This window comes from Halyomorpha halys, unplaced genomic scaffold, assembly GCF_000696795.3.
Source record: "Halyomorpha halys isolate HHAL.00 unplaced genomic scaffold, Hhal_1.1 Scaffold459.1, whole genome shotgun sequence".
Lineage (NCBI taxonomy): Eukaryota > Metazoa > Arthropoda > Insecta > Hemiptera > Pentatomidae > Halyomorpha > Halyomorpha halys.
The window spans coordinates 379,271-393,000 of record NW_027116111.1 but is presented as its reverse complement, the minus strand read 5'-3'; the positions used below and the strand labels follow the sequence as shown (position 1 = coordinate 393,000).

General features: G+C 28.6%; 2 protein-coding genes across 2 annotated transcripts in view; one reads left to right on the top strand and one right to left on the bottom strand.

Annotated features, from left to right (window-relative positions):
- The window catches only part of LOC106683040 (probable glutamate receptor), a 74,158-nt gene extending 73,388 nt beyond the window's left edge, over positions 1–770 (bottom strand). Inside the window, exon 1 of the mRNA XM_014424245.2 lies at positions 584–770. Coding sequence (XP_014279731.2) covers positions 584–730 — 147 coding nt within the window. The 5' untranslated portion in view covers positions 731–770. The remainder of the gene's footprint in view (positions 1–583) is intronic.
- Positions 771–8,787: 8,017 nt separating this feature from the next.
- LOC106683038 (bifunctional arginine demethylase and lysyl-hydroxylase JMJD6) overlaps positions 8,788–13,730 on the top strand; it is an 11,758-nt gene continuing 6,815 nt past the window's right edge. The window contains exon 1 of the mRNA XM_014424244.3: positions 8,788–8,859. Coding sequence (XP_014279730.2) covers positions 8,795–8,859 — 65 coding nt within the window. The 5' untranslated portion in view covers positions 8,788–8,794. The remainder of the gene's footprint in view (positions 8,860–13,730) is intronic.

The following is a 13,730-nucleotide window of genomic DNA, read 5'->3' as shown; positions in this document are numbered from 1 at the left end:
TTTTTCGTACCATTTTTTATAATCTTTTTCTTGTAGTTATGTTTTTATTTTAATTTTAATGCTGTAGTTAACTTGTTTGTACTTAGTCCTGAAGAAGGTCTGAAATGCATGTCGAAACGATAGCATAGTAAAACAAGTTACAATAATTAGTATATAACAACATCTCCAGACCATTTTATCTTCATATTAATCTATAGTCAACAACAAATCATCAAAAATGTGGAAGCTATACTGATCTAAGTACAGGTATTATTTTATTTGTATTGGGTCCAATATGTTTTATTTGAAGATTTAAATTTTTTAGGTATTATTTATTACAATGGATATTTTTTCTTCTTTATTTACGCTATCTACTTTATTCTCCATAACTCTGGATATGAATATTAAATATAAATATTTATTCTTCTTCTTTTTTTTTTTTGTATGTATATTATACATTTTATTAGTTTCATACAAGAGGTTTATGAATCGTGTATTGTTTACTAAAATATTATTTCAATATGATTAGAGATGGTACGCGGAGTAACTTATGCACCCATAGCTTGGATAATACATTGCAGAAAACGAGAACGATGAGACAAACCTGAACACAATAGTGCTTCTCAAAGGTGTAGTCTAAGGCACGGATAACGTTGGTGATGTTGAATGAAATCTGTTTCTCGAGGACTAGCTTGCCCAGACATGGAGACAGAGAGGACGCGATGACACAGGAGTACAGGACCCAGATCATTTCAGGAACATCACACGCTGCACAACTGCACGCATCCGGACAGCGTTGTAACACCCATAACTAAATTGACACAATTTATTTCATTTGACTCGCACGAAAGCAAATTGAACGATGCTATCAGTCCCCCAGACCAAAATAGAAAACCAATAACCTTCATTAGGGCGTGGCTAAGAGGACATGGCATGGCGGCAGGACCTACACTAACTGTCAGTCAGCCGAAATAACATAAATGAGTCACGGCAAAAGCGGATAACATAATTGCGGAGTACTGAAACGATCCTAATATCAAGAATTATAAAATTAATTTATTTTATCAGTAGAGTAGAACAAGATACAACATTCGTGCCATTCCAAAATCTCTACTAAACGCTCTACATTATTGAAACAATCACAACACTAATAACTGCCGTTTGAGAGACAAACAAGGATAAACATTAAACTCGTTTATACACCATTCATTGTGTTGTCAGTAGACTAAGGTGGAATACACCCCGAGTATATAACTTAGTATATATAATTACCCCGCGAATATACAGAGGACGCCCCTACCCAATTCATAAGAATATTATTCACTAGATTCGAGATACTTTAAACTAATTATGTGTCACTTCCCGACAAAACTTTAATATCTTTATTCTTTCAAATATCGTATGCTAAGGACGGCTAAATAAATGAATAAAGTGCTTATATTTTACAATGAGTGTTCCAAGCAAATTATTACGTGCTTTTATAAAATATTCACATAGGAAAAACAAAACACAAAAAAAAAAAAACTTTACCGAAGATTTAGATTAAATATTCAACTAATATTAACTCTTTTTAGGTTCACTTGATTCTTCGCCAAACCCCTAAAATTACTTGGGGTACCCCGAACACAAGAAATCTCTTCCAAAATCCTCCAGCAGGATTAATAGATGCTATTGGTTCTCCCATTGACGTCAGGACTGCCAGCGGAATAACCTGTTGGCCAGCCACAATTGTTTTTAGAACTCCCACCTCATTCAAATCTTCCAACTGTACACCTCTTCATTCCGCCTCCTTGCATTTATAATATCTAATAATAAGTTGACTGTAAAACACAGTAACCATGTAATTTCTTCTAATGACGGAAATTATATCATATTTATATTTATATATACACGTATATGTGTGCGTGTGTATTTGCTTTACATTATGAAAATTTGTATATTTTAATTTAAAATTGTTCTAATAAAATAACTAATGGGAGGTATATGAAGACCTGTATCAAGGGCAATATCTTGGAAACACGTTAATTTTAAAATAAAACAATTTTTTTTTTTTCGTCAGATGTACCACTACTCAAGTAAAGCATGTCAGTGCTCCAATACTCCAAGCACATTGAACAGGTTCGAATCCGCCACATCAGCGGGTTGGTCAGTAGGGGTATTCAGGATGCTGTGTTAAATGTTAAATGCATAAGAGCTCCTAGCGGATTTTCTGAGCAACTTGCTTTATAACCTTTCCTTCAAAAGCTTCATCTTATTGTTTACATCCATGTTTTTATTAAAGTAATTTATTACAACATGCCTAAAGTGGAAGTTTGGCCACTGAGTGCCTTGTTGATCTTGGTTTATTAGTTTTAAAAACATCCAAAACAATACTACTACAATCAAAACACAAACTACGAGCAAGTAATCTAACTCGACAACAAACAAAACAGTACGAGCTCTCAGCTGGTCTGTTGCGTGATGTCATTCCCCATTTAACAGACCTAGTAACAGACTCTGAACTATATTATATGTTATATCGTTTTAACATGCTATAAGAAGAAAATATTTCTACATTTAATATGAGTTTTTACATTTAACACGCTTTACTAAGCTGTTAAACTAAAAGATTTAAACTATCTTAAATACCCCTATTTAAGGCTGGTAGCCTGCAGGATAACCACCCCACATGCCAGAAGTTGCCAAGTGGAGAGACAATTAAAAAAATAATTCAAATCTTCTATTAATTAATTGAAAAAAATAAGGTATGTTTAAAGAAACTAATTAAAAAAAAACAAAAACAAAAAAAAAAATTATTGGTAGATATTACAATCTGCTATACCGTTGTGGGCAATAGGTAATAGTGATGAATGATCACATTCATAATAAAATAAAATAAAATAAGAATGAAAAAAAAAGTACATAAAAATAAATAAAATCTCTCTTAAAATATATACAAACAGAAGGATAAAGAAAATGAACATACTCAAACTATGTGCATGAAAAAAAAAATTCTAGTCACATTTACACAATCGACCTATAGAAACTAATAAAAAAAAATGATTATTAATTAACTGCTATTTTATAGGGCATGGCAGACTTGGACACCATTAGTTTAAAAATTAATTAAATAGCGATTAATTAAGTTAAATAAACGAATAATTTTGAACCCGTTATTCAAAATATTTAATATATTTTATTCAAATAATTCATTTTTATTTGTTAAACCGTCTACTTCAGGTTTGTAGGATGGATATGTTATTTATTGTTAACTGCTTTCTGGCCACTTTTTTTTGGACAGTTGGTAAATCGATCGCCATTAGATAATATTTAAATATTCAATTTAAAACAGGATAATATATAATTAAAAACATAAAATATGTAAGGTTTTAAATTACTCGTTTTGAACTGCGAATAAGCAATGCAATTTTCTTTTTATAAATACGAGTATAATAATATTATCATTATACTATTATTGATAAAAATAAATTAGGGATACTTGTATATTGTACGCGAAAAATTCTATCTGTATTTATTCCTTTTTCGGTTTTGCTACATCACTAATTTCAGCTCAGTAATTGTTAATTACCTTTTACAGATTCGTTGAATATAGAAAACTCGATAATCTAGGACGAGCAGTAAGCACACTGCGACAAAATGGAACATTATTTGGTTCCTTTAACGACTCACTTGAATCAAATGAACTCCTCGAATTGAACACCTGTACCCCACAACCAACGCAATTTCATTTATAGGTCCTAATTCGTTTTAAGGTTTAAGGCCCACGCTCTCCTGAACATAGAACAGGTTGAGCAGTCGAATATACTCGTTATACATTCAGTGTTAATTATTTTACGATGGCAAGGAATGTTTAACAAGCATTCATTGACAGCTGAAGGACAGTTTTACCAGCTTATAGGTTATACTATTAGTACTTATTGTTCATATTGAAGAAATTAAACGTCATTTTAAAAATTTAAAATTATACTGTTTATTATTGCGTAAGTTATGGTAAAAAGGATTTTTTTTCTTTTTTAGTTTTATACTGATCAGCAGGGGTCAGTCGATAGTAAATAGTAAATCTGTCTTTATCTAAAGCTACTTTGAATTAATCAATATTGTTAATAATTATCCATTTTCTTTTAATTCCCTTGGACGTGAGTTTTTTTTACCTTTAAATAATTATTGTTTTTACGTAAGTACATAGATAAGCGATATATCTATATTTCAGTACGAGTTGTACTCAGCGAGCTATTAATAGATTAGCAAAATGTATGCCATATTACTGTTTCATGATAAATTATTCTGGACCAAGAAAAAAACAATAAAAAACGCGAAAGTGAAATATTGAAATCAAATTATCAGCCTTACTGTGCATTTTTATAACAACATTTTAATATTTACGAAGAAATAGTACAACTTATACAGTGAAGTTGATGAAAAAATTAAATATTTTAAATAATTAAAAATCTATCTTGAACAAGAATTGAAAAATCGAATTTATTAGGTACCGCATGTATGAAATACTGCAATCAAAAGTTGGGTTTGGAAATTTATTTTCTTCATGAGCCTATATCTCGAAAACTTAATAAGAGATTTAAAAAATAAAAAATAGTTTTGAACATATATTTTACTTATCTACCCATACCTCACTTGAATGCAACTGATACACAATGTATAAACATAGTATGCATTTCACAACCCTTCTTCCCTCTTAGACTACGCCAATAACAAGTCGATCACGACACACTTTTAACATAAAAGATCTTAATATACTGAAAAGTTGGCCACCCCATCTAATCAGTATGAAGAATACAGTTATATAAGTTATATGTGTTCAAATATTAGGATATATTGAACAAATTTTATTAGATGCACAGATTTTCTAAAATCTTATTAATTGAAGAAAAATAAAATATCGGAAATAAATTAAAACAAGTGATATTAAAAAAATAAAATAAAATAATTGTTCATTCTTCATTTAATGAATAATTGTGCCACAATAATATACCTTAATACAAACGAATTCCCTTAATTTTTTTCTAGAGAATATATTTCTTCGTCCAATGAAACTGCATAAATTATATCTCAACTACGCCATTCAGTATATTTATTTAAGATTCATTCATAAGTTATTTTTCTAGGTTAAGCGTTCGGTCGTAAAACATGGTAACTGATTTTTATTTTAAAGTTTTCGGCATCACTGGCTTTTTTAGGGCTGATTTCATAAGTTCTTGAAAGAATCTCTTGAAAAGAATTTTGTTTTCGTAGGAGAATAATGTTGATATTAAGTTATAGTAAGTGACTCCTGTTTTCAATATAAGACATTTTATTTAACAAAACTTTTAACATTGTAAAAGTTTTAATTTTGTCAGTTACTCTTTATTACAACTGAATGCTTCATTCCTATATAATAATTGTCTACGCAGTGCTATCTAGCGGCAGACTCAAACACCACCCGGTTTCATATTATATTTTCTCAGAATTATCTTTAAAATAATTTTAATTACATTAGAATAATTTTAATCATAGGATTATTTTGCACTAAAAATAACATGTGCTAAGATTATATAACATATACTTAAGCTGAATCATAATTTTAAAGATTTTTAAAAACTAAAAAATATTAGTAAATTTGCCTTCGTCCCTCGTTGAAAAGTAATATGATTTGAAATATTGAATAATGGTGTTTTTTTAGTATAAAAATCAATAAATGTTAAAACAAAGAATCTACAAAAATTATAAAATATCCAATTTGTGTTTTTATACCAAAAGAGATATTAATGATTCACAATTTCTCTTCTTCCTTACCTCATTTATTTCTGTTCTGGATGATAATTTGAGAATATTTAATTTTATCAATGAATTAGGTAATGTGAAATATTAATTTATTATTAAACTATAAAATTTTGTATTTAATCTAAATAATAATTTTAGTTCAATATTATTATTTTTCACAGTATCTAAATTATTAATTGGAATGAAGATGGGAAAATATGTCCTTGAAATTTTGAAATATGATTTAAAAGAAAAAGAAAACCTAGAGGAGTTTTAATTTTTTTTTTTTATAAGTTTTTTTTCTAAAATATCAATAGAAAAACCTATTTACCAAAAAACATTATAATTCTGATCATAATAAAAAATACGTTTATTTAATGAATATTTTATCTCATAAAGATTTTGTTTTTGTAAAATAAATGTAAATGAGGCAGGTTTTTATCATGTATAGATATTTTGCTTTTTTTTCCAAAAAGTCTTCCTAAGCCGCAACAAACAGAGCTGAATTTAAATTAACAATTAGTTTGGCTGGTAATTCTGAGCTGATGCGGAAAATACTTGTTATAAAACTAATACTTGTACAACTTTTAAATAAAAAAATTAATATATCACATGAAATTCATTCATGATACAATGTTTTTTTAGCAACAAAGGATATTTAGATTTTTAATATTTATGTTGCTACTTCAATAAAACGTATTTACAAGGCATACAAAATTAAGTGTCTATTTTTTTTCTTAATGTGTCCAAATGATTTCTTTCAAAGTGTTCAGGTCAATTTTATATAATAATTAAATATTCCATTCAATTTTGTTTTCTATTTGGATGAATCTAGGCCTCAAAATATTGGTTGCATTTATTTTTTACGAAAAAGCAAACAGATTTACTGCTTAAGGATCGTTTTGTGCAAGTTTTTATAGTAATGGGATATCCTTTTACTTAATACAAATACGAGTAGTATCTGACAATATCCATTAAAAACACCGCCTTGAGGAGAGAAGTTTTACCTTTATCTTCTATATAAAAAAATAAATTTCAAAGGCTACACTCATAACAAAAAATAAACAGCAACAAATAAAATAAGGCTATAAAATTCGTTTTTGGGCAAACATTTTATACAGAAAACCCCTTTCAAAAGTTTTAAAAAATGAGATCATAGTAATTTTATCAATACTGACAATTTCCATTTTCTTGGACACGTGGAGCACAAGGAAATTAAAAAAAAATCTAAGACGATTTCAAAGCCTAAACACACTACGTGGTGAAAAATAAACTCTAAGGAATAAAATTCATTTTTTGTCCAACATGAGACACTGGTAAAAAGTGTACTTATTTTATGCCAAGGTTCGGCATAGAAAATGACCATGTCCATGGTCCTGAAATAAAAATGAACCTCCGCCATCTTAAAGCCGCTGGAACAGAATATGAAATATTCCAAGAAACAAAATAAAAAAATAGGGTACGAATAAACACAAAAAGTCAAGATGGTTCTAATTTTTATGTCTTTTGGGTTTGGGTTTACATTAAAAATCTGAATTTGCGACCTCGACAGGTCAACATGAATTTTTGTTTTATAAGATTAATTTTGTCAAAAAAAACAAAAGAAATATATCAATGCTTTACGTAGTTATATTAAAAAGTTTCATCGTTATGCTAAACTTAATTTACATAAAACGAAAATTAGTTGTCCTTAGTTTCAAACAAATTGAATTATTTTTGTGATATATAATTATGGTAATTAATGGTGAATATATAATTGATACATGAAGTAGTTTTTATTGTATTTATATCTTTATTGCCAAATAAAAATTCTCAATTCAAGGACAAATTCTGATTTACATCCAAAATCATAAAGATTAGCCACATTTTGGGGCGGGGGACCGGAGGTATTATGTGGGTGCAATAGTTTTTATTTTTGGATTTTGATAGTTATGGGAAAAAAAAATTCCATACATTTTTCAATAGCACAGTTTCTAAATGAAGTTCTGAATCCTTAATTATTTTTATTTTCATTATGCGTCACGAAAGGTTTCATCTAAAATAAATTTTCAATATAGTTTATACCAGAAACAACAATTCTCATTACAAAACAATACTAAGGAAATTACTGATGTACGGTCGTCTGGGGAAGAACATCCTTCACGAAAAGAAAAAAAATTGCAATCAATCCAAAACAAGATCTTGAGCATCGCAGTGCACCCCTTTGGTTTGTAAGAAATAGTCAATTACAAATAGCATCGATAGATGACTTCATCAAAAAACGTTTTACAAAACCTATTCCTAGTTACCACCAGTTAAAGGTACAGAAGCTTACAACGTACGAAATCCATCCTCATCTCGAAGAGTGAAGACTGATGCAAGAAATCACACTACAAACTACGAGCTATATATGTCGTATATATATCTCGTATTGTCTATTTTTATTATTATCTTTATTATTTAATTTTTGTATTATAAAGCTAACAATTTATTTTATTAATTCTATAAAAAAAATATTTTTCTCATTCATTCTTTAATTAAATAACAATTTTTTTTTTTAAAAAGAATTTATCTTCATTATTTCTAATGTTCAATAATTATAACATTATGAATAGTTAGGGGTAGCTTATGTATGAGACAATAACCTCCATTATCAATTGCTAAATGTAAATCAAACCATTTTATAATAACCATGTAAAGCCTACCATCAGTCTGATCATGAAAAAAATATAAATAGAGAAACAATTATAATGTACTTGTTCAATAAATTTCATTTATTTATATGAAGTAGGAAGAGGTCTCTCTTTCTATTTGTTGTAACCCTAAACCATGCAGGCAATTTTTTTATACAGGTAAAATTTTCAATTTTAAGGAAAAAAAAATTTAATTTTGCTCTATAGAACAATTATTGAATTATATACGGTTAGCTAAAACATTAACTTTACCCCTTGGATCCATTATCCGAAAAGGTTAATCAACGCTGATAGAGATAATATGGCCAGAGACCCTCTTTCCTCTTGGGCGAACCGCACCGTCTTGAAGGAAGCGGCGCAGACTCGAGGCACAGTCGGAGGCGACCATGGAGGCTGCACGGATGAGGCTGGAGGCCATTCTTCTAGACGCCCAAGCTGCTGGACTCTCCAGGTAACAGGTCTATTCCAAAACGACAATTGACTAAGAAATGTTACCAACTAATTAACGTCAACGGGAGAAAGGGATAATTACTTTCTTCCAAATATTAGAAAAACTTAATGATGGGCAGTGTTCCAGGATTCAGAAAGTTGGTTATCCTCAAAGGCTCAAACAATTGGATAAGATTTGCAAACATATAACTCTTAAATAAAATTAAAACTATTCGCTTAATGATTTAAATTACTGCGGAATATGAAAGCCCTTCGTCTCGTATCGAGATTATTTTGATTTTAATTTTAAGTGCAAAACCTCTTCTACATCCCATCAAAACATTGAAACTCTTGCATCAAACCGCTAGCATATGTAACACCCCTCTTCTTACAATACGAGAATCCAGGAGAATTTCTGTCTTTCTTCATTATTTCAAAGATTTTTTCCTGGATTTTTTTCTTACACAAAAATTTCTCATTAAAAAACAAACAGGAAATAAAATACCAAATCTGTATGTAATATCGGTAATCAGAACTTTGGTAATTAGAACACTCCAGTATTTTTTAGAGGAAACTCAACTTTCGTTTTCAAATAAAAGTGTACGTTTCTAAAAGACATTTTTAATTTCCCGATCTAAAGGCACATTGTAATCACCGTGAAAATCGGATGTGGAAATATTTACAGTTTCCGTATCGGCCATAATATATTTCGTTGGGATTAGAAATACATATTTATTGCATAATTCATTTCATTCTGTAAAACTAATTTAATTTATAATATAAATATGTATATTATTTTTATTGTGAACTTAGCATTAATGGGGTTGTAAAAGAAAACAATTGTTATTTATAATTTTTAATTTTTAAAACTTCAAACAGTCAATAAAATTAAATAATAACAATAGTTATGTACAATCATATTGTAGAATTTTTTTACACCATTTATCCTAGTACTTTCTATAATGCGAACTTCAGTAGAACCTAAAGCAATTAGTTCAGATTACTGATATTACACTTTATGTCAAATTATAATAAGAACAAATGATTTGACAATTATAAAGTAACATAAATTATATAAACAAAGATCTGCCTGGCCAAAAGTCAAGAATATTCGATTTTTTTTTTTTCATTTAGGTACTGTTGTATTCAGACATTTTTTAAAGAAATACTGTTTTTGTTCATAACAAACTGATACGAAATTATATCAAATATTGTTAAAGGAAATTCATAAATTTTTATTATGTTGTTAAGAGGAATTTATAAGCCAGAATGTAAAAAACGATTAGCATGTACCTTTTTTCAATTATGCTTGTGAATTGGATCATATTTTACATGCAATTTGAGTTTTATAAATATATATAATTCATATTAAATAAAATTTATTTGAAATTCTGAAACGTGGGATTTAAATATTCGTACAACGAGAAGTGTACGAAGAATATAAACAACACCAATGAATCTTAATTTTTTTATAAGCTAAAAAGCTATCCAAACTTTTAAGAGTAACTCTCTTATCGCAAATAATTTCATTCCCTCTTAGTCCAAGATTAGAGTAACCTAGATTCTCTAAGTCTCTATTTATGGTGTTCTCTAGTAATGGTACAAGAGCCCTAAAGGAGAAAAATTACAGTTATTTTATAACTTAATTGAAAACTAGGTATAATTACAAGTCAAATTTGATGAGTCTGCCAAGTATAGGTATGGGAATAAGAAATGGCGGCTGTTTCAAAACGTTAAAAATCATTAATTTTTTATTCGGAGCTCTATATCTTTACAACTACCAACAACAATAGAAAATCTAAGAGAGCACCATTTAAAGTAGAGTAAATATGCTAAAATGTAAGCCCTAATAGAGCTATTTACGTTCAATAGTTCTCGAGATATAGCTTTTTAAAAAGCAACATTTCATAAAAATGTTTTTGGGAACGTACTGAAATAAGAGTAGTTAGTTATTTTATTTTGAGAAATCTATATCTCAGGAACTATGTGACGTACAGATGTCTATTAGCACTCAAATTAAAGCTAGATTAATGGACTATAAAGTAGTTGATAACGTTTATTTTCGTAGTAGTAGTTTTCATGAAATTTTCTAAAATAAATTGATTTATTTTATACATTCGAATAATATAAACCGAATAACATGTTCGGACAAATTTTCATTTGCCAAATTTATGCGAATATCATAAAAACTACTACCCCTACGAAGATAAGTGTCATAAACTACTTTATAGTAAGTTAAATTTTCTTTATTTTGGGTGTTGGCAGACAGTTGTGCGTCTTATGGATCTAGAGATATATTTTTTCAAAAACCCAAAATTGTATACGAACAACTAGAAATTAACATTTTGTGCATTTATTTTGTCAAATATCATAAAAACTAATACTACTACAAAGTCAACCATTAATTACAATTTTATATTAAATTTAACTAGCTGTAATTTGAATGCTGGCAGACCTCTGTACGTCCTATGGTTTCTGAAATAAAGTTTTTCATAAACCAAACTTATTGTCGGAACAACTATAAATCAATTTATTTTCGCAAATAATTTGATTGCTAATAGACATCTGTACGTCACATAGTTCCTGAGATATAGATTTCTCAAAATAAATTAACTGACTAATGATTTATCAGTACGTTCCATACAACATTTTTATGAAATGTTGCTTTTTAAAAAGCTATATCTCCAGAACTATTGGACATAAATAGCTCTATTAGGGGTAATATTTCAGCAAATTCACTCTTCTTTAAAAAATGATCTCTTAGATTTTCTAGTGTTGTTGGTAGTTTTTAAGATATAGAGCTCCGAATAAAAAATTAATGTTTTGTCAAGTTTTTGAAATAGTCGCAACTTTTTATTCCCCCTATCTATACTTGGCAGACTCATTAATTTTGACTAATAATTATACATAGTTTTCATTATAGTAATCAAAAATTGGGGTGAGATGACTGCCTTCTTTTCTTCCCGCCTCTTGTACTATAAGAACAGAACTAAGGTCCGATTCTCTCAATATTCCTCAAATGGTTAATCTGAGATTGATATTCCCCGAAGACCAACAACCAATTTTCTTGAGTCAGAAACTGTTTAACTGAGTTTCCAGAGAATAAGATCATCTAATCTGATAGGTTAATCACGGACGATCTGGATTTGCTTGTCATAAATGACTCTTAATCTTTCTGTACCTTTTTTGTATTTAGTGAATTGTAGAGTTATGAAAACTAAGAAAGCTCAAATAAAACACAGAATAAAAAGGAATAAGCAAATTGGACGCAGACAACAAACCAAAAGGAAAACTAAGCTGAAGGTTTAGTTGAAATTAGTCAAGAAAAACATTTAATTAAACCTTAATAAGCTGATAGTGAGGAGTAAATATATGAGTAATTCTTAATATCTCTCATATAACTTACCCCATAAATATTAACAAAATAAAACGTGGATTATGGTCCAGGAATAAAAACAAATACTAAAAGTTATAGCTTTTGCAATTTGTTTGGACTAATTTCCCTCTATTTATCCTAATAGCTCTTCTTGAAATGGGAATTGCATTATTTTAAAGACATTCCAAATTAAATTAAAAGTAAAGTATATAAAAACTTTAATTAGATTACAGACATAGGCCTATGCTTGCTAAGTAATAACATCTGTTGTGTCTGGGATGCCAGGATGATTACTAAAGGCGATTATCCAAGTATATTTATATTATTTGATTATTTGAGTCCTTAATTCAATTATTATTGGATTACCTTACCAAAGGCATCGCGTGTTAACCAGTTTACCAATTAGGCACATTTATAAATTATTATAACCATTTAAATATATAAAATATCAGGGAACTGTATCGGGTAATACGATTTAAGTTATTAAAATGTTTTAATATAATGTTTTAGATAGATGGTTTGCTAAAAATCCTTACATTACATTACATACGAATACCTAATATATGTATATATATATATATGAATAGCTGAGTGGGTATAAGTTTTGTTGTAAAATAATGAAGTCACCTTTTCTTCATGTTCCATAAATCCGATTTTTGTATTAATGTGAACATACTTTGTTTTGATAAGTTCAGTTTAGCGAAAGACAACTGTTTATATATTACGTACCTAACTAAATATTTATATTTTTATCCTCATTACTATAATAAAAATAATTAATATTAGAATTTTTGATAACCTGATCAAACGTCTCCGAAAATGTTATCCGTGATGTTAATAGTGCGTTGTCCGGATAAAATTGGTTTATATGTGTGTGATTTTAATGTCCATGAATCCCTTTTTACTAAAGGACTATTATTAGTCCTACTACAACACATTACCGATTAATTTACAGAAAAAGTATGAGGTTTAGCAATAATAATATTAAACACTTCCGCTTACGTTTTAGATCGTGATCAGTAATGCTTTGCTGACGACTATCATTTCTCGATATTAAAAGCATACCATGACAAATCTATAGTAATTTCCGAAAATAATCATATATCAATATAACATAATCGATGACAGGAAATAAATTCGAGAGAATCGTTAATACGATTACAAAAATAATTTATAGAAGGTATTATATTATGGGTCTCCATAAACCATTTCCATTAGCCATACAAAAAATATATAAGCACGGTAGACTGTTATTGAGCAATTTATTTAGCATTTAAAACAATCTTTCATTGCTTATTATTACTATTGGTATTATTTTTAAAAAATTTATCAAATTAAGAAGTAAATGATACGTGCTGTATTAAAGAATATTTCTTTTCTTTTAATATATGACATTGACGTTTCAAGCAAAAACTACAAAAAATATTGTTTACCTATATTCCAATATAAATAAAACTAAAAATGATAAGATTGGAGAAGATGGTCGGGGGTTGCGGTCAGCAAAGAAACAACATAAA